General features: G+C 38.5%; 1 protein-coding gene across 35 annotated transcripts in view; it reads left to right on the top strand.

Moving 5' to 3' along the window:
• Positions 1-24,145, top strand: part of clasp2 (cytoplasmic linker associated protein 2) — a 271,813-nt gene that overhangs the window by 178,896 nt on the left and 68,772 nt on the right. For all 35 annotated transcript variants that reach the window (XM_039736300.1, XM_039736302.1, XM_039736280.1 and 32 more), the window contains 2 exons: positions 23,528-23,604; positions 23,993-24,085. In XM_039736300.1, the coding sequence (XP_039592234.1) occupies positions 23,528-23,604; positions 23,993-24,085 (170 nt within the window). The remainder of the gene's footprint in view (positions 1-23,527; positions 23,605-23,992; positions 24,086-24,145) is intronic.

Here is a 24,145-nt window from a genome sequence, read left to right as displayed (position 1 = left end):
TATATATATATATATACATATATATATCTTAAAATACCCGTGGTGTGTTAAAGAAGTAATGAAAAATAAAAGGAAATAATTTGAAAATAATGTAACATGATTGTCAATGTAATGAATGTAATTGTTTTGTCACTGTTATTAAATATATATATATATATATATATATATATATATATATATATATATATATATATATAAAATCTCCTTTGGGATGCGAGCAGCTGTTGCTGGGGGTGCCAGAATCCATCGAGGAAGAAAAATGGAAAAAAAAAACGGATGACTCCTTCTCTTACGTGCACTTACTGTAGTGCTGCGTGGGTATTATGGAGTATTGTATCTGTTAAAGTTCTATTTAAATTTTAAATATAAGTAATTTTTATTTAGTCGACAGAAATATGTTTGGTAGGAATGAAAGGTTAATTTAGTCAGCATTGCATAAATTTTTCTTCACCATCGAATTTTAAAGAGTAAATTCAACTTAGATGTTTCTGTCGACTAAATAGAACATACTTATATCCAAATTCGAGCTATTGAGCTGTCGCCTGCCTAACTGGACATGTTACCCTCGCTTCGCTCTTACTTTTTACCGTTCATGTAATCATGGCTAGTCGCGAAAAAAATAAAACCTGGAAGGAGGATCACACTGAGTATGGCTTTACCAAAATAATTATTGATGGCGAATAAAGTATCCATTATTCATAAAGCTTCTATTGGTGATCTTTTTTTCTGCGTTAACCTCATATTTTTTCATACTTCTTCTCAAACCAAGGGGGTGCGAGGGTAAATTGAATAGGGAAGCGCTGATTCATATATATTGAATATACTGAAATAGTTTTACTGTCAAATAATGCAAACAATATGCGGCACGTGTTTCGCCCTAATTCTGGGCTCATCAGGCGTACACACTCACTGTACCCGCCTCGAATCGAACCTCGACGCCAGCGCTTAGAGGCTTAAGGCTCGTGTTGCACCACGGCGTATGTTTCGTTTATTTGACAGTATGTAGATATATATATACTCCTGTAGCCACAATAAATGCCTTTATTTTATAGACAAACCAGGGATTAACGACATCCTTTCTACTGCAGCCACAGTCGCAACACACATAAAAAACATCAATAATAACTCATAAACATGTAATATCATTTAGGAAAATCGCAACATTTTACTCACCAAAAATTTGGATTATTTGTAAACAAAATCCATCGCCCTCTCTTTCCTCAAAACAGTTCAATTACTCTGTCGTACAGATTATCCGAGCGCTTCAGTTCCATCAAAACCTCACTTTCTGTCGCCATCGAAGCTAATGGTGAAAGGCGAACCCGCTTCTATGGTATTCCTGGCATAAGTTTGAATTCGCTTTAGGGCTGAAAATGTCCGCTCGACAGAAGCAGTGTACATGGGAATGCTCACCGCCAAATATACCAATGTGAACAGCCACCCCATGCTCTCATTCAGATTTTTCTGATGAAGGAAGTCAAGGAGATCAGTGGGAGATTTTCCTGCAATATCAACCATAGCATACATACGTTTTTAGCCAAGACAGATCAAAAAGCGCTCCGTGGCTGTTGTGTTAAAAGTGTAGAAGGCTGCATGCTTGAAATTTTTCTTGTATTCCAGTAACTTTTGGGGCTCAAGGAGCGTGACAAACATCAGGTTTTCATGGTCTTGAAATCTGGTCTGTGTCTGGCAAATAATATTGTCCAGAATCCTGCCATGGAGTTGGCCGTAGTGCATGCGACGATCTTTCGCCGGAGCGCTTGGTGCGCTCAATAGCATCGTAGACTTCCTCATATCGGCTTCTATCCAATCAATGGGTCTGAATACGGTGACGTTGCCGTACGCCTGCTAAAGGGCCCTACTGACACCAACTCAAAATCTGATTGGTTGAAGCAATAGGTTAATCGACATTTATTCTGTGTTAGAGTGCCCCCACAACAGATTCTGAAAGCCTCTCTACCTGGCAACAAATGACGGCTGAAATGTGATTGGTTAAATATTTTAATATGAAACTCCGCCTCCCACGGCTATCGAGCTGCGTTCTATTACAGTATATATGGACGAAAGTATGTTCCAGTTATGACCATTAAATGTAGAATTTCGAAATGAAACCTAACAAACTTTTGTAAGTAAGCTGTAAGGAATAAGCCTGCCAAATTTCAGCCTTCTACCTACACGGGAAGTTGGAGAATTAGTGATGAGTGAGTGAGTGAGTGAGTCATTGAGGGCTTTGCCTTTTATTAGTATAGATAGCAAAATACCCGCGCTTCGCAGCGGCTAAGTACTGCCTTCATTTTAATTAAGAAGAAAAGTAAACCTTTTTAAACTTGGGCAAAATATACCAATAATTATTTGTTGAGGATCTCTTTGTATACCATGTTGTCAGTTCGGCCCCCCGGTTGTAATATGACCAAACTGTGCGCTGAGCTTACTCTTGGGCATGCAATGTACAGTTGGCCATGTGAAAAGCAATCTTACCTCAAATCTCACAGCTTGGATTGCTGCTGTCATAATCGGTTTGAGTTTCATGGTTTGTTTCAATTACGACAGTATTTGCAGGACTTGTTCTGTTGAAGTGACATTCGGCATCTGTCAAGCGTTGTAAGCATACAACCGTTTTCATCGATAACTTTGCATCCAGCTTTTGAGAGTTTGAACATTCATAAACATCAAAGTGTCCACTACTGAAATCAATACCTGTGAATCTAATATGTTTAAGAGGCGTTGGCGGTTGTCCAAAGGTGTAAAATATTTGGCCATTTCGGTACACTTGAAAGCAACAACTGAACAATTTAGCGGCAGCCATCAATTCACATGCAAAACCATAGGTGAAGGGCTTATGCATTTCACTCTTATAGTGCTCCTGTGTAGTATAATTATCTCCTGTACCGTCATCAGTCCACACCTCGAACCTGTCCCAGTCATTCAATACATAAGACACAATGTTCCTCTGGATATCAAGAGTGAGCCTGATATGGCTGTGCAATATGTAACACAGAGAATGGAAAAGGCAGGCGGCATCTCCTGGCATGGAAACCACTCAGCAAGTGACAGTTCTTTGATCAGTGGTGATCACCTTGATAGACATGTTAATGGGGGTACAGTTGGAACGATAAAGGAAATGGGTACCTGAACAATGTAAAGTAAGTCTAAAATACCTACACAATAAATATAATCGTAATAACCGAACAATAAAACAGCGGAGAAGCCGTGGATTAAATAAAAAGGCTGTAGTTATCAGCAGGGAGATGTGAATCCCGTGGCGAAGCAAGGAAGGCAATAAAGAGACCGGAGCGATGGACGGCCATATATAGGCAGGCAGCCAACAACGTGGGAGGCTTTGGGATGGGGGACCCAACGCCGCCTTACACGGCGACCTAGCTGCAGGCTATGGGCGTATATATGTGCGTAAGTAGGATTCAGTTAGCGTTGGGAACCTGCATACCAAATTTCTTGAAGATGGGCCCATAAGTAACAAAGACCGTTGGAAAGTTCAATATGGCGGTCGACAGTGGCGTCATACCACCGAAATAAATACGTACATCGGTTTCGGTTAGCGCAGGAAAGCCACCTACCAAATTTCGTGAAGATGGGACCATAAATAAGAAAGTTCAACATGGCGGACGTTGTCGACCATTTTGACCGTTACGCGTAGAATTTCGAAATGAAACCTACTTAACTTTTGTAAGTAAGGTGTAAGGAATGAGTCTGCCAAATTTCGGCGTTCTACCTACATGGGAAGTTACCTACACAGGAAGTTGGAAAGTTCAATATGGCGGTAGACAGTGGTGTCATACCACTGAAATAAGTACGTACATTGGTTTCGGTTAGCACAGGGAAGCCGCCTACCAAATTTCGTGAAGATGGGGCCATAAATAAGAAAAGTTCAACATGGCAGACGTTGTCGACCGTTATGACCGTTGCGCATAAAATTTCACAATGAAACCTGCTTAACTTTTGTAAGTAAGGTGTAAGGAATGAGCCTGCCAAATTTCAGCCTTCTACCTACATGGGAAGTTGGAGAATTAGTGATGAGTGAGTCAGTGAGGGCTTTGCCTTTTATTAGTATAGACTAGCAAAATACCCGCGCTTCGCAGCGGAGAAGTAGTGTGTTAAAGAAGCAATGAAAAAGAAAAGGAAACATTTTGAAAATAACGTAACCTGATTGTCAATGTAATTGTTTTGTCACTGTTGTGAGTGATGAGTGTTGTTGTCATATATATATATATATATATATATATATATTTACACACACACACATAAACATATATATATATATACATATCTATACATATACACATATATATATATCTACATATATACACACACATACATACATACATACACACACATATATACACACAAATACATATATATATATATATATACATATCTACATATATATACACACACAGCTATTTCGTATCAGTGCAATACGCTGTTTGTTAAAACGGTTGACTCCGCTCTTACGTGCAATAACAAATCAAATCATTGCAGTTGTCTTTGCTCATATGTCATTTTAGAGCTGGACGCCTGGCATCTTTTTGGCCACAAGTTCGCTTCTGTTTGGTGTGAGGTTCTGTGTTGTGGAGATTCTCAGGATGGATTGCAGGTGCTCATCAGTGAGGCGACTCCTGTGTGCTGTTTTGTTAGTCTTTATCACTGAGAAGAGCTTCTCACACAGATATGTGCTACCAAACATGCACAAGGTTCGAGCCGAATGTAGACGGACTTTTTTTGTTCTTCAAAGTCACCAAAGCGCCGTGCAAACTCAGTGCGCAATAACTATAGCTTCGCAATAACTTGCAGCATCATAAGGTAGACTTGATTAACGCAGTAAGTGTTCGGCAAGGCAGCTGAAGCGCTGCATTATGGGATCTGTAGTTTATTGTGTTACCAGCGCCTCATATACCCGGCCATTAATAACAATAATACAGTATATAAAATGATCTCGGGCGGATATAATTAAACGCTGGCCGGATGTGGCCACGGCCCTTGAGTTTGACACATATGGACTAAATAGAACTTGAAAAGATATATTTTTCAAATGTGATCGCGCAATTCAGATAGAGTTGACGCAAGACTACAGCCTGCATGCCTCAATGAGTCATCCTCCCTCGCTCTTACTTTTTACCGCTCATCTAATGAATACACTGAGTATGGCTTTACCAAAACAATCATTGATGGCAAATAAAGTATCCATTATTCGAGTATGTAGAGCGGGATATATATATATATATACATATATATATACCCGCGTATCGCAGCGGAGAAGTAGTGTGTTAAAAAGGTAGAAAAAGAAAAGGGAACATTTTAAAAATAACGTAACATGACTGTCAATATACAGTATTTGTTTTGTGAGTGTTACTGAGTGTTGCTGTCATCAAGGATTTGATTATCATTATTTCTTTCAATCAGGTTCGTATTTGTAGGATGTGTTGTGTTCAAGTTACATTCCGTGTTTGTCAATCGTTGTAAAGATGACAGGTTTCATTTATCGATTCGTTTCTTACTGCATCAATAAACAGCTCGTCTTCTTCTTTATCTGAGACCTGACACACTGCATGCACAGGTTTTTTTCACTGTCTTCCTTTAGCGGGACATTGACTTTTCCACCGTGTGCTTTGTTTCCACAGTAGCTGCATTTATGAATATGCTTATCAGACGCTTCATATTTTTGCTGCCTTTTCAATTGTGTAATTCGGTTTTGTTCAGCGCTCTTTGGAACTGTTGCTTTTATCTGTGCACTGCGCCAGTTCACGTGAGCCACTCGTGTACATGCATCGAAGGTTCCCAGCTGTGCTGGTGCCATCTCGTGCTATGTCCATAGCTTTATTTAATGTTACCTTAGTCCTGGCACTTAAAACTTTCTCTCGCAGTTTCGCTGAGTTTGTGTCAAACACCACCCTGACCATCTCATCTTCCTCTCCATAAGCACAGTCCTTCACCCGTGAATATTTACCCGTGGCAGTTTGCTATTGGATTGCCGCTGACGGACGGCCTTATATGGGCAGGCACTAAATTACAAACGCCAGCGGCAGCCTGTCTATGAACTTAATTTAAAGTGTAGGTTTACATCGTGCTTTGTTTCCGAAGTAGCAGAACTCATGAATATGGTTGTATATGTCACTCGCTCGCTTCTTATTGTTTCGCTGCCTTCTCAATTATATAATGCATGTTTTCTTGAGCGCTTTTTTGAGGTCTTCCTGGTTTTCTATGTACTGCGTGATTACGTGGAAGGCGTGATGATGTCACACGAAACTCCGCCCCCACGGCGTTGAAGCTCATCTCCATTACAGTAAATGGAGAAAAACTGCTTCCAGTTATGACCATTACGCGTAGAATTTCGATATAAAACCTGCCCAACTTTTGTAAGGAAGCTGTAAGGAATGAACCTGCCAAATTTCAGCCTTCCACCCACACGGGAAGTTGAAGAATTAGTGATGAGTCAGTCAGTGAGTGAGTGAGTGAGTGAGGGCTTTGCCTTTTATTAGTATAGATAACCAGAGCACTTTACGATGCACAGCCCTGGTCTGTCGGCTATCATTGTACCAATTTAAGATATCTTACTCCATAGCAGTACAAAGTTGTACTTTTGGTGTCCCCGATTTTGGAATCATTGCATTTATTTTTGGAAACCTTTTAGTTTCTTGCACTCAACTAATCTCTCAAAATAAATATTGCAGTTTAAGTTATTTTTTTATTTAATGGAGTGAAAAAAGTGTGTTTATTTGATTCTTTTATTTTGTTATTGTTGCTTTTTTCTTGCATTTCGCTATTGGAATAAACTAAGTACATACATGTGTTTTCATATCAATTTCTTCCAGTGCTGGGGACGATGACTTTCCTACTAGTCCTGGGCGCAGAGCAAGAAACAGCCATGGAGAGAGCATACACATACACCTAAACCACTCACACAATGCCCAATCAACCTAACCAGCCTTTTTCTGGCATGCTAGTCAAAAACGGGCACACTCAGAAACAGTTCGGTGGGATAGTGATGACTGAAGTCTGGGAGAGAGGGCAGTTCTTCATATGAAACTCCAAACTGTGGCATGATGTGATTCAGTGACATTCAATCAAAGAGCAGTTACCCATGAAATTTTACATCACATGATTCAGTGCCATTTGATCAGATTGGGGAGAGACCTGGTCCCCACATGAAACTGCAAGCAGTGGTGTGGCATAATATAAATACATTTGATCAAAGATTGGTCTCGTGTGAAAGCTTACAAGGCCAATGACATTCAATCAAAATGGGTGCTGTAGTTGGGGAGGTATAGGGGGTCTTCATGTCAAACTTTGAGCGAGTACAGTGTAATGGTATTTTACTAGTATGCTAAGAAGTTTAAACTGAAAATGCATTGCTTAGAAAGCTAACCTAGAGAGAACTTGCAGCAGACAGCATCCTTTTCTGGTAAACCAACCCATGATGCTTGAACTGTAAAAGTGCCGCAACACTTTAAAGTAAATAGTAAACAGTACTTACAAATCAAGCATAGTGTTGAGTTCCAAGTGCTCCCTCCCTGTGTGAAGTCTGCATTTTCTCCATGTGTCCATGTGGATTTCCTCCCACAGTCCAAAGTTGTGCAGGTTTGATGGATTGGTGATGCTAAATTGGCCCTAGTGTGCATTTGTATGTAGTTGTGCTCACCTTGCTGTGGAATAGTGTACTTTCCAGAGATTGTTCTTGACTTGTACCTGTTTCTCGCTGCGATAGAATCCAGCTTCCCCCTCACTCAGCTGTGAATAAACAAGTTTAGAAAATAGATAGGTGGATGTTTCTTTTGTATTTTTTTTTTTTTAAGATTGATGTTCTTTTGTGTTTAATTTTTTTAAAGAACAAAACTCTGATACAAAGCCACAACTCAATCAAAAAAAGAAAAATTGTAATGCATAAAGGCACATAACTTGATGCCCCTATCTTGAAAGGGAAGGGTGATTGACTGGATTGCAGCAACTACAGGGGGATAACACTGCTTTCGGTGCCAGGAAAGGTCCTTGCTAGGGTTACCCTCAATAGGATCTGTGATCACTTGCTCTGCTACCAGCGACCGGAACAGCCTGGTTTTACGCCTAAGAAGTCTACCATCGACCACATCATAGCATTGAGGGTTCTCATTGAGTGCAACCACGAATATCAGCAGAGTTTCTTTGCAGCCTTTACCGATTTTCGTAAAGCATTTGACTAAGTTGATAGAGCTGCCCTGTGGGACATCCTGAGGATTCGTGGGATCCCCTTGAGGTTGCTGGATATCATGGCCGGCCAGTACACTGGTACTGTGAGTGCTGTGCAGAGTGGAGGCAGAACTTCTGTGTTTTTCCCAGTTGATTCTGGGGTTCGTTAGGGTGTGTTCTTGCTCCTACTCTGTTCAGTGCTTGTATGGACTGGGTGTTGGGCAAGGTTGTTGGGTCTGGCGGCTGTGGGGCATCTGTTGGTGAAGAAAGATTCACAGATCTTGACTTTGCTGATGATGCTGTGATCTTCGTGGAATCAATGGAGGTTCTGATCGGTGCGCTCAAGAGACTGAGCGAAGAGTCTGAGTGTCTGGGCTTGATCCAGGCCTTTAATGACCTCTTGGGCACAGCCATCAGCAGTGTGTATGTCTGCGGAGAGAGTGTCGACTTTGTCGAGAGGTTTACTTACCTCAGCAGTGACATTTATGTCTCTGGTGACTCTTCCTATGAAGTCAGTAGACGGATTGGGAGAGCATGGGGGGGGTCATGAGGTCGCTGGAAAAGGGTTGTGTGGGGCTCCCGATATCTATGCAAAAGGAGAAAGGTCCAAGTCTTTATAGTCGTGGTGCTTCCTGTCTTGCTATATGGTTTCGAGACATGGACGCTATCCAGTGACCTGAGACGAAGATTGGACTCCTTTGGTACTTTGTCTCTCCAGAAAATCCTTGGTTACCGTTGGTTTGACTTTGTGTCGAATGAGCGATTGCTCGCCGAGTCCCGAATGAGGCATATTTACCTGCATTGTGAGAGAGTGTCAGTTACGGCACTACAGCCATGTGGCGCGTTTCCCCAAAGGTGGTCAGCTCATAGGATCCTTATTGTTGGGGACCTGAGTGGCTGGAGCAGACCAAGGGGGTCGCCCACGTAACACCTGGTTGTGGCAGATAGAGGGTCATTTTCGGAGGGTGGGACTGAACCGTGTATCTGCCTGGGGGGTTGCCAACCGGGATCCAGTTGTTTCATCGTGTAGTGGGTGCAGCAACACACTACCAGTGCATGCTTGACTTGCACATAGCTTTATATTTTTTTCAGTAATAGTCAGTTCAGATCTCAACCCAATAGAAAAATGGCAAGGTCTGGAGTAGGCCCCTTAAAAGTAAGACAGCAATCAAATGGAGAAATTGAAATCGTTTTCTAAGAAAGAATGGGCAAAAATTCTCAGGGATCACTGAAAAGCAGTTTGTTCCTGTTATGACTGCTAAATGAATTACATTTACATGTTGAAATAAAATAGTCATTTTTACTAAAGTTAATTATTTTTCTTTTGCGTTATCTTTTATTTTACGTGGTACAATTCATAAAAAAAGTGTTTTTTTTTTTAGGCTACGTACATTCAGCATACTAAGTTAGAACCATCTTTCTCCTTTGTGGCACGACAAGCAGATAATCTGCGGCGTTGTCTTCTTAGTTTAAAAAAATCCTTTAGATTCTAGCTCTTCATGAGCACTGGTGCAACAGTTATTTATCTTTGTGTTACTTCCTTTTGATATGGACAAATGATTTACAAAAGTGGAATGAAGTTGTTAAGGTAAGTATCTCGGGTTCAACATGCTGTACTATGTTCTTGGGCATTTCAGTAACCTATTTAGTAGTTTATACATGTGTAATTAGTCTGATAACATTAGTTGCAATTAAGTCCTTCAGTTTATCCATAGTAGGATTTATATTATATTTAATGTGAAGAACAATGGTGGAAACAGGAGAGTCATCTGAACCCATGAAAACTTTTGTTGATGGAGAGAGGGAAGACATGAGTCGGTTTTAAAGAAATGCTGTATTTCTTTTTTTTTTTTGCCCTTTATTTTCATGTCTTTTGGAGTGGGAGTAGTTGTGTCATTTCATCAGTTAGTCTTCTGGCCGGTTCCTCCATTAGCATATTACTATGTAAGAACTGATTTCAAGTTAGCAAGACCCTAATAAATAAACAGAATTGTGCAAATGAGAATACCCATCTAAGCAAATACAAACATTTCTTCTTTTCAAGCAAAAATTAAATTTCAAGCTCCATTTAGTAGGGAACCTTGGATTATAGGAATGTGTACCAGCTCTTTGTTCTTGCACAGATATTTAATTTATAATGCAAGTTTGCCAATGCTGTCTACTTGTGCTTTGTGAACTTATGGAAACATGTGACTCTGTACCCCACCTTATTTCATTGAAGTTGCAGCAAGTACATGGAAATCAAGGGCAGCTTTGTGCCATTTCGTCCCAGTATTGTGGAAAAAGAGTTACGTTCACCTGATTTGCATTCTGTTCTGTCTGTTCAGGGGGGCATTGAACTGCATCATGGATACATTTAATTTTGTAACCTATTTGTGATTTGTATGGATAAAGGATCAGGACATAGGTGATGCTTAGAGAGTTTCCATTTAGGACCCAATGATTGCATCTTTCTGCTGTTTGATGATGTCTGGAACACATAAGAAAGTGCTTTTTCGTGCACTTTTGAACACTTGGCAGCTAATTGTGATGCAGTTGAAATAAGAATTATCCCCCCAAATCTGAGAACATGCTTCCCTCCTAGATAAGATTGACTTATTTTCAAAAACTAAGGGATGAACAGCTGCCCCTAATAAAGGAGATGATATACTCCTACTACTGGTTTTGGTCTGTGTTCCCTCTAAGAAGTGGCCTTGGTGCATGCATTTTTTTTTATTTTGGAATGAGCAACAAGTTTTAAATACCAACAATTTTTCATTAGTATTACTAATGCATTTCTGTATGTTGCACAAAAAAATCCCATGATTTACTAAATTGCATATTTAATGTTAAGTATCAAAAATTAACTGATACAGCAAAGTTTATATTTAAAATTTCACTGAATATTCAAAAACATTTTTCTTCTGAGCTATTCATGAACATTAACAGTCAGTCAGTCATTTTCCAACCCTCTATATCCTAACATAGGGTCACGAGGGTCTGCTAGAGCCAATCCCAGCCAACACAGGACGCAAGGCAGGAACAAACCCCGGGCAGGGTGCCAGCCCACCGCAGGACACACACACACACACACACACACACACACACACACACACACTAGGGACAATTTAAGATTGCCAATGCACCTAACCTGCATTTCTTTGGACTGTGGGAGGAAACCCTCACAGACATGGGGTGAACATGCAAACTCAATGCAGGGAGGACCCGGGAAGCGAACCCAGCCACCGTGCCGCCCACATTAACAGTCTGTCCAGAATTTAAAAAGAGTTTAATTCTCATCAGGTTTTCCAAATACTTGCCATTTATATGAGTTACAGATTTTGTTTTATATTGTTCATTGCACTGAATCCTTGCACAGTCAGCACTTAAGAACTGGAATGTGCCGGAAATCTCCAAAAGTGCAAATAACTGTTATTTAGTAAATATGTAACCATATCTGAAAATATTTTTACAGGAATAGTTTGTAAATTTTCTGTAATCAGTATTTTGAACCCCATTTAGTGGTTTATACACAATCACATCTGTCTCTGCAGCTTTGACAGTTTCTTCAAATTTTTGCCTGCAGAAAATTGTGTTAACGGCCCTTAACAAAATCTCAAGTATTGCTCATTAGGGTAATGTCTTTCCAAGCGTCATCTATATCTGCAGGTCCTGACAACGTACCACGCAATGTCGCTCTGACAAGTGTGGAATTGAATGACGCAAAAGAGCAGCTACACCTTTTTATTTTACATGCATATTTGATGCGTTGTCCAAGGTAAACATTACCAAATGGTTTAAATTTAACTTGGTTTTCATAGCCCCAAAAGCAGAGCAACTGTCACATACTGATAGAAAATCAGAACAGTCTAGATAAGAACAGGTTTTTTTAGCCCAACAGAGCTCTTCAGTCCTGTCTACTTACTTACTTACTAACTAACTAACTAAATAACATCGTCTAGTCTGTTAAATTTAATATGCCAGTGAACACAATTTTATGAATGGATTTGCTTTTATACCTAAATTTATTACAAGTAATTAATATTTTTGAAACTGTTATGTCAGTGGATCTATCGACAGTGTGTGGTAGGCTGATTTTATACTTGTTGATTTTGATGGTTGAATTTATGCACTTTATAAACTCAAAGGTGCAATTCTTATTTTGCCAACTATCTGTTAATTTCACATACAGTGGAACCTCGGTTCACGACCATAATTTCGTTCCAGAACTTTGGTCGTAAACCGAGTTGGTCGTGAACCAAAGCAGTTTCCCCCATAGGATTGTATGTAAATACAATTAATCCGTTCCAGACCGTACAAACTGTATGTAAATATGTAAAAATATGTAAAGATTAAGCACAAATGTAGTTAACTAGCAAAATACCCGCGCTTCGCAGCGGAGAAGTACTGTGTTAAAGAAGTAATGAAAAAGAAAAGGAAACATCTTGAAAATAACGTAACATGATCATCAATGTAATTGTTTTGTCACTGTTATGAGTGTTGCTGTCACATATATCTATATACATATAACTATATATCTATATATATATATAACTATATATCTATATATATATATATATATATAACTATATATCTATATATATATCTATCTATATATCTATATATATATATATATATATATATATAACTATATATCTATATATATATATCTATCTATATATATATATACACTCACCTAAAGGATTATTAGGAACACCTGTTCAATTTCTCATTAATGCAATTATTTAATCAACCAATCACCTGGCAGTTGCTTCAATGCATTTAGGGGTGTGGGCCTGGTCAAGACAATCTCCTGAACTCCAAACTGAATGTCAGAATGGGAAAGAAAGGTGATTTAAGCAATTTTGAGCGTGGAATGGTTGTTGGTGCCAGACGGGCCGGTCTGGGTATTTCACAATCTGCTCAGTTACTGGGATTTTCACACACAACCATTTCTAGGGTTTACAAAGAATGGTGTGAAAAGGGAAAAACATCCAGTATGCGGCAGTCCTGTGGGCGAATATGCCTTGTTGATGCTAGAGGTCAGAGGAGAATGGGCCGACTGATTCATGCTGATAGAAGAGCAACTTTGACTGAAATAACCACTCGTTACAACCGAGGTATGCAGCAAAGCATTTGTGAAGCCACAACACGCTCAACCTTGAGGCACATGGGCTACAACAGCAGAAGACCCCACCGGGTACCACTCATCTCCACTACAAATAGGAAAAAGAGGCTACAATTTGCACAAGCTCACCAAAATTGGACAGTTGAAGACTGGAAAAATGTTGCCTGGTCTGATGAGTCTCGATTTCTGTTGAGACATTCAAATGGTAGAGTCAGAATTTGGCGTAAACAGAATGAGAACATGGATCCATCATGCCTTGTTACCACTGTGCAGGCTGGTGGTGGTGGTGGTGGTGTAATGGTGTGGGGGATGTTTTCTTGGCACACTTTAGGCCCCTTAGTGCCAACTGGGCATCGTTTAAATGCCACGGGCTACCTGAGCATTGTTTCTGACCATGTTCATCCCTTCATGACCACCATGTACCCATCCTCTAATGGCTACTTCTAGCAGGATAATGCACCATGTCACAAATCTCGAATCATTTCAAATCGGTTTCTTGAACATGACAATGAGTTCACTGTACTAAAATGGCCCCCACAGTCACCAGATCTCAACCCAATAGAGCATCTTTGGGATGTGGTGGAACGGAGCTTGCGTGCCCTGGATGTGCATCCCACAAATCTCCATCAACTGCAAGATGCTATCCTATCAATATGGGCCAACATTTCTAAAGAATGCTTTCAGCACCTTGTTGAATCAATGCCACGTAGAATTAAGGCAGTTCTGAAGGCAAAAGGGGGTCAAACACGTATTAGTATGGTGTTCCTAATAATCCTTTAGGTGAGTGTATATATATATATATATATATATATATATATATATATATATATATATATATATATATATATATATATATATATATATATATATATATATATATATATATATAGCAAAATACCAGCTTCGCAGGAGTAGTGTGTTAAAGAAGCAATGAAAAGAAAAGGAAACATTTTGAAAATAACGTAACATGATTGTCAATGTAATTGTTTTGTCACTGTTGTGAGTGATGAGTGTTGCTGTCATATATATATATATATATATATATATATATATATATATATTTACACACACACATAAACATATATATATATACATATATCTACATATATACACATACATATACATACATACATACATACACACACATATATACACACAAATACATATATATATATATATATATATATATATATATATATATACACGCACACATACACACACTCACACACATATATAAACATATATACACATACATATATAAAAAGATTTTGCTCTCCATAAAATATATCCTGTCAAAATTATACAAATTTTACAATTATACAAAAAAACATATATATATATACATATCTATACATATACACATACTGTATATATACATATATCTACATATATACACATACATATACATACATACATACATACACACACATATATACACACAAATACATATATATATATATATATATATATATATATACACATACACACACTCACACACATATATAAACATATATACACATACATATATATACATATACATACATATCTACATATATACACACACAGCTATTTCGAATCAGTGCAATACGCTGCTTGTTAAACGGATAACTCCGCCTTACGTGCAAGTCTGCGTGGATATTATGAACTATCGTATTTGTTCAAGTTCTATTTAAATTTTAAATAGAAGGAATTTTTATTTAGTCGACAGAAATATCTTTGGGTAGGAATGGTAAAAACAGACAGGAATATTATTCCTGAATAAATCAACTCAAACCTTAAACAACTTATAATATTTTGCTCTCCATAAAAATATATTCTGTCTAAATTATACAAGTTAGAAATAAAGTAAACGTTAAAAAGAACAAACATTCAAATTTCTTTACTCTTATGTAATTTTATATAAAAAATAAACTTAGATTTTAAATATCCCAAAAGATTTTGCTCTCCATAAAAATATATCCTGTCAAAATTATACAAATTTTACAATTATACAAAAAAAAAAAAATTATACAAATTCAAATATGAACATGCTGCATAACAAAACCTGGAAATATAAATAAAATGTGTTCCTTTCAGCAATAACAAATCAAATCATTCAGTTGTCTTTGCTCATATGTCATTTTAGAGCTGGACGCCTGGCATCTTTTTTTGGCAACAAGTTCGTTTGTTTGGTGTGAGGTTCTGTGTTGTGGAGATTCTCAGGATGGATTGCATGTGCTCATCAGTGAGGCGACTCCTGTGTGCTGTTTTGTTAGTCTTTATCACTGAGAAGAGCTTCTGACACAGATATGTGCTACCAAACATGCACAAGGTTCGAGCCGCACGTAGACGGACTTTTTTTGTTCTTCAAAGTCACCAAAGCGCCGTGCGAACTCAGTGCGCTCAGTTTATCAGCAAAGTGCGTATTTTGGGAACACCGTAGTGACGACTTGGTTCAACATTACTTGGCAACAGGGAAAGTGGGGCAAGTTGCACTGGTGCATTTATGTCTCCCATAAAAGCAGCTTCACTTGAAATCACTTTGTGATTGTGCACGGGAAAACGTCCGCTGAAGTGTCAGATTCTTATTTAATTCTTCTGCTTTCTGTATCTTCTGCATTGCATTCAGTTCTTTCAGGTTACCCTGATGTTTTGTCTCATAGTGCCGTCTTAGATTAAATTCTGTAATTACAGCCACATTAGCTCCACAAATGAGACACACGGGTTCAGTAAACATATACTCAGCCTCCCATCGGTTTTTAAAGGCTCTATTTTCAGAATCAACATTTCTCTTCAGCATCGTGTGAGCTAGCTTCGCAATAACTTGCAGCATCATAAGCTAGACTTGATTAACGCGTAAGTGTTCGGCAAGGCAGCTGAAGCGCTGCATTATGGGATCTGTAGTTTATTGTGTTACCAGCGCTTCATATACCCGGGCCATTAATAACAATAATACAGTATATAAAATGATCTTGCGGGCCGGATATAATTACACGCCGGACCGGATGTGGCCCCGCGGCCCTTGAGTTTGACACATATGGACTAAATAGAACTTGAAAAGATATATTTTTTCAAATGTGATCGCAATTCAGATAGAGTTGACGCACTACAGCCTGCATGCCTCAATAAGTCATCCTCCCTCGCTCTTACTTTTTTACCGCTCATCTAATGAATACACTGAGTATGGCTTTACCAAAACAATCATTGATGGCGAATAAAGTATCCATTATTCGAGTATGTAGATCGGGTATATATATATATATATATATATATATATATATATACATACATATATATATACCCGCGTATCGCAGCGGAGACGTAGTGTGTTAAAGAAGCTATGAAAAAGAAAAGGGAACATTTTAAAAATAACGTATACATGACTGTCAATATACAGTATCTATCTATCTATCTATCTATCTATCTATCTATCTATCTATCTATCTATCTATCTATCTATCTATCTATCTATCTATCTATCTATCTATCTATCTAATTGTTTTGTGAGTTTTACTGAGTGTTGCTGTCATCAAGGATTTGATTATCATTATTTCTTTCAATCAGGTTCGTATTTGTAGGATGTGTTGTGTTCAAGTTACATTCCGTGTTTGTCAATCGTTGTAAAGATGACAGGTTTCATTCATCGATTCGTTTCTTACTGCATCAATAAACAGCTCGTCTTCTTCTTTATCTGAGACCCGACACTCTGCATGCACAGGTTTTTATTTTTTACACTGTCTTCCTTTAGCGGGACATTGACTTTTTCCACCGTGTGCTTTGTTTCCACAGTAGCTGCATTTATGAATATGCTTGTATGTATCAGACGCTTCATATTTTTTGCTGCCTTCTCAATTGTGTAATTCGTTTTTTGTTCAGCGCTCTTTGGAACTGTTGCTTTTTGTCTGTGCACTGCGCCAGTTCACGTGAGCAGCTTGGTGTACATGCATCGAAGTTTCCCAGCTGTGCTGGTGCCATGTCGTGCTATGTCCATGGCTGTATCTAATGTTACTGAAGTCCCGGCACTTAAAACTTTCTCTCGCAGTTTCGCTGAGTTTGTGCCAAACACCACCCTGACCATCTCATCTTCCTCTGCATAAGCACAGTCCTTCACCCTTGAATATTTACCCGTGGCAGTTTGCTATTGGATTGCCGCTGACGGACGGCCTTATATGGGTAGGCACTAAATTACAAACGCCAGCGGCAGCCTGTCTATGAACTTAATTTAAAGTTTAGGTTTACATCGTGCTTTGTTTCCGAAGTAGCAGAACTCATGAATATAGTTGTATATGTCACGCCGCTTCTTATTGTTCGCTGCCTTCTCAATTATATAATGCATGTTTTCTTGAGCGCTTTTGGGCCTCTTCCTGGTTTTCTACGTACTGCGTGATTACGTGGAAGGCGTGATGATGTCACACGAAACTCCGCCCCCACGGGTTTCAAGCTCATCTCCATTACAGTAAATGGAGAAAAACAGCTTCCAGTTATGACCATTACGCATAGAATTTCGATATGAAACCTGCCCAACTTTTGTAAGGAAGCTGTAAGGTATAACCCTACCAAATTTCAGCCTTCTACCTACACGGGAAGTTGGAGAATTAGTGATGAGTCAGTCAGACAGTCAGTGAGTGAGTCAGTGAGGGCTTTGCCGTTTATTAGTATAGATTACACCATAGAATGCACAGTGTAATAGTAAACTAATGTAAAAACATTGAATAACACTGACACAAAACACCCAGGCTCCCTGCTCAGCTACAATAGCTGGCTCGCTCGCGCTCACTCTCTGTAGCACACACACCAACAAAGCCCCTTCCTCCCTCAGCTACAGGAGCAGCCTGGCTCACGCGCTCTCTTTCTCTGTAGCGCGCGAGCGAGCAAACACACACACACACACACACACACACACACACACACACACACCCCTATCCCCCATCCCTTCCCTGTTAGCTGCGCGCTCTCTCTCTGCGCTTGCTCGCTCGTGCTCTCTAATCTCTCTGTAGCAGGTGCTCGCGCAGCATTTTTTTTTTTAAATGAGTTTTAAGCACAGCAGCAAAAAAGGAACATCGACCAAATCCGAAGTGCATTTAAAAACCAACTCGCAAGCAACCAAAAAAGTAAGATTGCAGGAGATCACGCTACAGTATTAAACTTAAAGCCTGATTGCTGCAAACACTTTTTATAAAATGAGTTTTAAGCACAGCGGAAAAAAGGAACATTTGAAAAAAGAGAATGGTAACTTTGCACCTAATCGCGCTATGAAAAACTCCATCTGCAAACACTTTCATGAGTTTTAAGCACAAGGAAAAAAGCAAACATTTGCAACAAATCGCGTTATGAACTGAAAAATTAACTTTTGAAAAATCCGTAATACAAAAACCACCAAGAAAACTAACCTTGCATGAGTCGAGTTCTGGCATGAAGTGTTTTCCTTCAGGTGTTTTCTCTCTTGTGATTTCTTGGGTTTCTGGTGCTTTTAGCTGTTTAACTGGTGGGAGTGAAAGCCTCATGCAGTCATTCCAAAAACAAAGTTCTTGTGACCCAACCCTTCATGTTTGCTGGCTGTCTGGCTTTGTTTAAATTGTGCTGCTTGAAAGCAGGAGGGTTCTCAGATTGGTAAATGAGTAAACTGGTAAACAGTTTTACCACCTCTTGTAATTTCTTTCTTTACTTCGATTTCAATTTTCTTCAAAATTTTCTTCAAACCACTCTTCACTTGCTTAGAAGCCAATGAAAGAAGAACAATGAACAGAGCTCTTGCAGCAGCTCGCTCGCTTTCTCTCTCTCTTTCTCTCTCAGGCTGCCTATTGTGGGTGGATGGTGCGCTAGCACGTACAGCCTGCAGATAGGCAGGCAAACACGTGCAGCAATCTCCTCCTCCCCCTCCCCAGCAGGCACGTGGAATTGGGGGGATGGTTGGCTTGCACTTACTGGCTGCAGATAGGCAGGCAAACAGTGCAGCAATCTCCTCCTCCTCCTCCCCAGCAGGCACGTGCTCGCTCGCTCTTGCTCTCTCTCTCTCAGCTCAGCTCAGGCAGGCAAGGGAAACTGGCTGGCTTGTTCGTATACCGAGTGTGTGGTTGTGAACCAAGGCAAAAGTTTGGCGAGCTTTTTGGTCGTGAACCGGGACGTCCGTGAACCGAGGTTCCACTGTATTTGGCAACATGATCATGAATATCCTGAGCAGTTAACATAGAAGAATTTATTTCCACAGCCAGCAAAACGTTATCTATTAAAAGTTTTACTTGTCGGGTGTCACCCATTTTTGCTGCACAAACCGTTTGATTGATTTTTAAGTTTTGTGACTGAAGTTATATGAGATTTGTAGTTCAAGTTGAACTCTCCATGCTTTCCCTGAGGTCCATTTAGAATATTCAAAAATTTCTCCAAGAAGCATGATGACTGGCGCTATGTGGTAAGTCCATTTTAACAAGCCATTCCAGCTTATAAACGTTGTAAACTCCAAAAATTTTTTTCATCAATGTACTACTTAATCTCTTTCCTTCAGGTTTTGCTCAGACATGATTAAAGTGACCAAAAAAAAAGTTGAAATTACAAAGAAATAATAGCATATGCAGTTTTATATAGCACAACTTTATTTGAAAGTCATTTAAATCTGGTCAGTAATTGATTTAGTTTAATTATTATTTATTTTGGATAGTTTAATTTTGTTTATGAGCGAGCATGTAAAATCCATGAGCAAAGGTCCTAAAATGTATAAGCGATTGCTTAGCTTAAAGGGGACATTGACCTTGGTGACATGTGAGATAAAGCAAACAGTAAGTGCGGTAGTAGTAGTATTCCAGACATTTGTGGTGAATAGGAAGCTAAGTTCTTACACACTGTGGTCTATTTTAAATTGTCATTGATAACTTAATTAAGTTACCAGTTCAGTTTTCAACGAAATGTTAAAGGATGTGTGACTAATGCAATTTTATACACTCTACAATTTGATGTGTTTATGTTGCTTCTCCAGTTGTTTTGTTATGACACAAAGCAAGTGAGGTATAATGCTACTTATTAAGGGTGACGCGATGCCACCGAACTTGCATGCAAGAAGAACTGATTGGATTTGTATTCAGCAGCATATTTTCACTCTATTAGTTAAAAAAATGTCTTTCTGCACCTTGATAACAGCCTTTTACTCAGCATCTAATAGATAAACACCTTTAATTTTTGATTCCAGATAACATTTTAAATGCACTCCTTAATCAGTCAGTTTGTGTTTTATGTAGTTCTTTTCACAGAACATACAATCATAACATTGTTAAATGTATTTACATTTTTCAATATCTTTAAGATAATCAACAGACAAAGTATTGTGTAGATTTTTTTTCACTTATAATACTATTAAGCACCTGTCTTAGAGTACGGTTAACCTTTTATTACCAGTGTCTGTTGATACTTAACAGTGATCCCACATACGAACATGCTTAACACTATAATTACCAAAGCCCACGAAAAAACTTGTAAACCCGTCCCACCTTAAATCCCTTCGCACCTCTACGTCAGCGTCTTTTGTCTTGTAAATGTGTCAATAAGCACAAGCAGCAGGCAGACTACTACTACGCTTTCCATGTTCTCTTGAGTTGATGACTGTCCCGTTACCCTTCTCTTGCCTATCTGCGATGTAAAAGTTCTGTCTTGCTTGCTATGTCTGAAACAGCCTTTTTTAACAGATGAACTGCAAATAGTTAACTAAGTAGTGTGTCACACAGAATCTTATGCATATGACTCTTGATGGATGATTAAGTGGTAACTCACTGTTTAATGCTTTTGAAAAAGTGAAAAATTGCCGTCAAATGTCTTGATTTTAAAATGAACCAAAAGATTTACAGATAGATATACATGTATTCTCAGTCCTGCTTTGTTTTTATAAATAATAAATTAATATTTAAATGTATTGATGGCAGTAGAAAACTTGTATATATATTCCTGTCAATGCATGAAGCTGTACTTAAGACAGCAGTGCAAAAAGTAGCTCTTACTGATAATTACTTATGATTTAATGGTCTGTAGCTGTCAATTAGAGAATTTGGATTTACGTTAGTTAACTTATATTTCTTGAAATGAAGACTATCAACTGCTGTATTTTTTCACTTAGTATTATTTATAGGTGCATCTCAATAAATTAGAATATCATCAAAAAGCTAATTTATTTTTAGTAATTCAATTCAGAAAGTGAAACTCATGTATTATATAGATTCATTACACATAGAGTGATATATTTCAAGAGTTTATTTCTTTTCATTTTGCTGATTATGGCTTATAGCTAATGAAAACCCAAAATTCAGTATCTCAGAAAATGTGAGTATTGTGAAAAAGTTCAATATTGTAGACTCATGGTGTCACACTCCACTCAGCTAATTAACCCAAAACACCTGCAAAGATGTCCTGAGCCTTTAGAATGGCCTCTCAGTCTGTTTCAGTAGACCACACAATCATGGGGAAGACTGCTGACTTGACAGTTGTCCAGAAGACAGTCATTGACACCCTCCACATGGAGGGTAAGCCACGAAAGGTCATTTCTAAAGAAGCTGGCTGTTTACAGAGTGCTGTATCCAAGCATATTAATGGAAAGTTGAGTGGAAGGAAAAAATGTGGCAGAAAAAGGTGCACAAGCAACAGAGATAACCACAGCCTTGAGAGGATTGTGAAGCAAAGCCCATTCAAGAATTTGGGGGAGATTCACAAGGAGTGGACTGTGGCTGCAGTCAGTGCTTCAAGTGACACAACACACAGATGTATTCAGGACATGGGCTATAACTGTCTTATCTGGGCTAAGGATAAAACTGACTGAACTGTTGCTCAGTGATCCAAAGTCCTCTTTTCAGATGAAGGTAAATTTTGCATTTCATTTGGAAATCAATCCCAGAGTCTGGAGGAGGAGTGGAGTGGCACTGGGGAGTCATGCGATCCGCTGGAGTTGATCCACTGTGTTTAATCAAGTTCAAAGTCTGCGCAGCCGTCTACTATGAAATTTTATAACACTTCATGCTTCCCTGTGCTGACAAGCTTTATGGAGATGCTGATTTCATTTTCCAGCAGGACGTTGTATTTGCCCACACTGCCAAAAGTACCAATATCTGGTTTAGTGACCATGAGATCACTGTGCTTGATTGGCCAGCAAACTCACCTGACCTAAACTCCACAGAGTATCTATGGGGTATTGTCAAGAGGAAGATGAGAGACACCAGACCCAACAATGCAGAGGAGCTGAAGGCCACTAACAAAGCATCCTGGACTTCCATAACACCTCAGCAGTGCCACAGGCTGATCGCCTTCATGCCATGCCGCATTGAAGCAGTAATTCATGCAAAAGGAGCCCCAACCAAGCATTGAGTATGTACATGGACATACTTTTCAGTAGGCCAACATTTCTGAATTAAAAATCTTTATTATTTTTTTTTTATTGATCTTATGTAATATTCTAATTTTCTGAGATACTGAATTTTGAGTTTTCATTACCTGTAGGCCAATATCAGCAAAATGAAAAGAAATAAACGCTTGAAATATATCACTCTGTGTGTAATGAATCTATATAATATGAGTTTCACTTTTTGAATTGCATTACTGAAATAAATTACATTTTTGATGATATTCTAATTTATAGAGATGCACCTGCATACTTTACAAACATTATCAACCAGGTTTATGCCAAATATGCTTAGAAGCTATATTCAGGGAGTCTTATTAGTATCTTCTCAATTTGAGATGGAGTATTTTTTAAATACATGTGAAATGAGTGGATCCAACCTAAAAGCCTAATTTTTTTTTTATCTTGTTTCAGGTTGAACTTCTAATTTCAATTTATGTTAATAAGTTCATTATTAATAAAAGAAAAAATCTATATTTTTTAACATTTAGGCACTTTTGATTGAAATATTTTAATGTTAGCAATGTTATCTTATTTATCATATTATTGGAATTGTATTGTGTTTTTTCATATCCTGATGATTTTTAATTCTTCATGTTAAATTATTCAGTATATAAATACATTTATTCAATTATTTGGATAAAATTAGTTGATAGATTAATCAAATAGTTAATAGACTAATCGTTTACAAAATAATTATTTGTGGCAACCCTTCTAAAACCATGGGTTTTACTAAATAATAATAATAGTAATAATAAAAATTATTATTACTATTTATGTAGTCCCTTACCCAAGCTCAAGGTGCTTAACTTGGATCAATATAAAAAACACATACTGTAGTATACACATTTTTTCTTGTTTTTAAATTCTAACGAATGGTTCTCTTTGTACAGGTCCTGCCAAGGAGGTTGCTGGTGCTGTGGATGAAGATGATTTTGTTAAAGCATTTACTGAGGTCCCTACTGTGCAGGTGACCACTTCATGTTCATGTAGTGCTTTTTTTCTATGCTAGAGCTAATCCTTTGTGTATTGCATTGTAAAAACAGCCTGATGTAAAATGGGCAATACAAAATTCCTGCCAGTGACTAAAGACAGAGAATGTGCGCCTTACCTATGTTGGCCTCAAGTGTCAATAAACCTGAAATCAGTTGCTATCACAGGGCAGAATGACAAATGTGATGATTTTGTTTCTTTGTTTTGTGAATTGGGTGAGCAAGTTTTCGTTTATTTATGGAATTGTACCAGTAATGTGTGAGCTTTAGGCTGATCTTTCCACCAATTGGACTTGAAGATTAAACTTGCAGATCTGGGCGGTATTTCACCACAGTGCTCTCATAAAAATCATCTTGTGTTTGCAGATATATTCAAGTAGGGATCTTGAAGAGAATCTGAATAAAATCAGGGAAATCCTATCTGACGACAAGCACGACTGGGATCAGAGAGTCAATGCGGTGTGTGGCAATTTTACATGCATTGCACATTTACCTTGGACATAAGAAATGAACACTTTG

This window comes from Polypterus senegalus, chromosome 15, assembly GCF_016835505.1.
Source record: "Polypterus senegalus isolate Bchr_013 chromosome 15, ASM1683550v1, whole genome shotgun sequence".
In the NCBI taxonomy this organism is placed as follows: domain Eukaryota; kingdom Metazoa; phylum Chordata; class Cladistia; order Polypteriformes; family Polypteridae; genus Polypterus; species Polypterus senegalus.
Note: the sequence above shows the minus strand (reverse complement) of the source record. Positions and strands in the feature narration are given on the sequence as shown.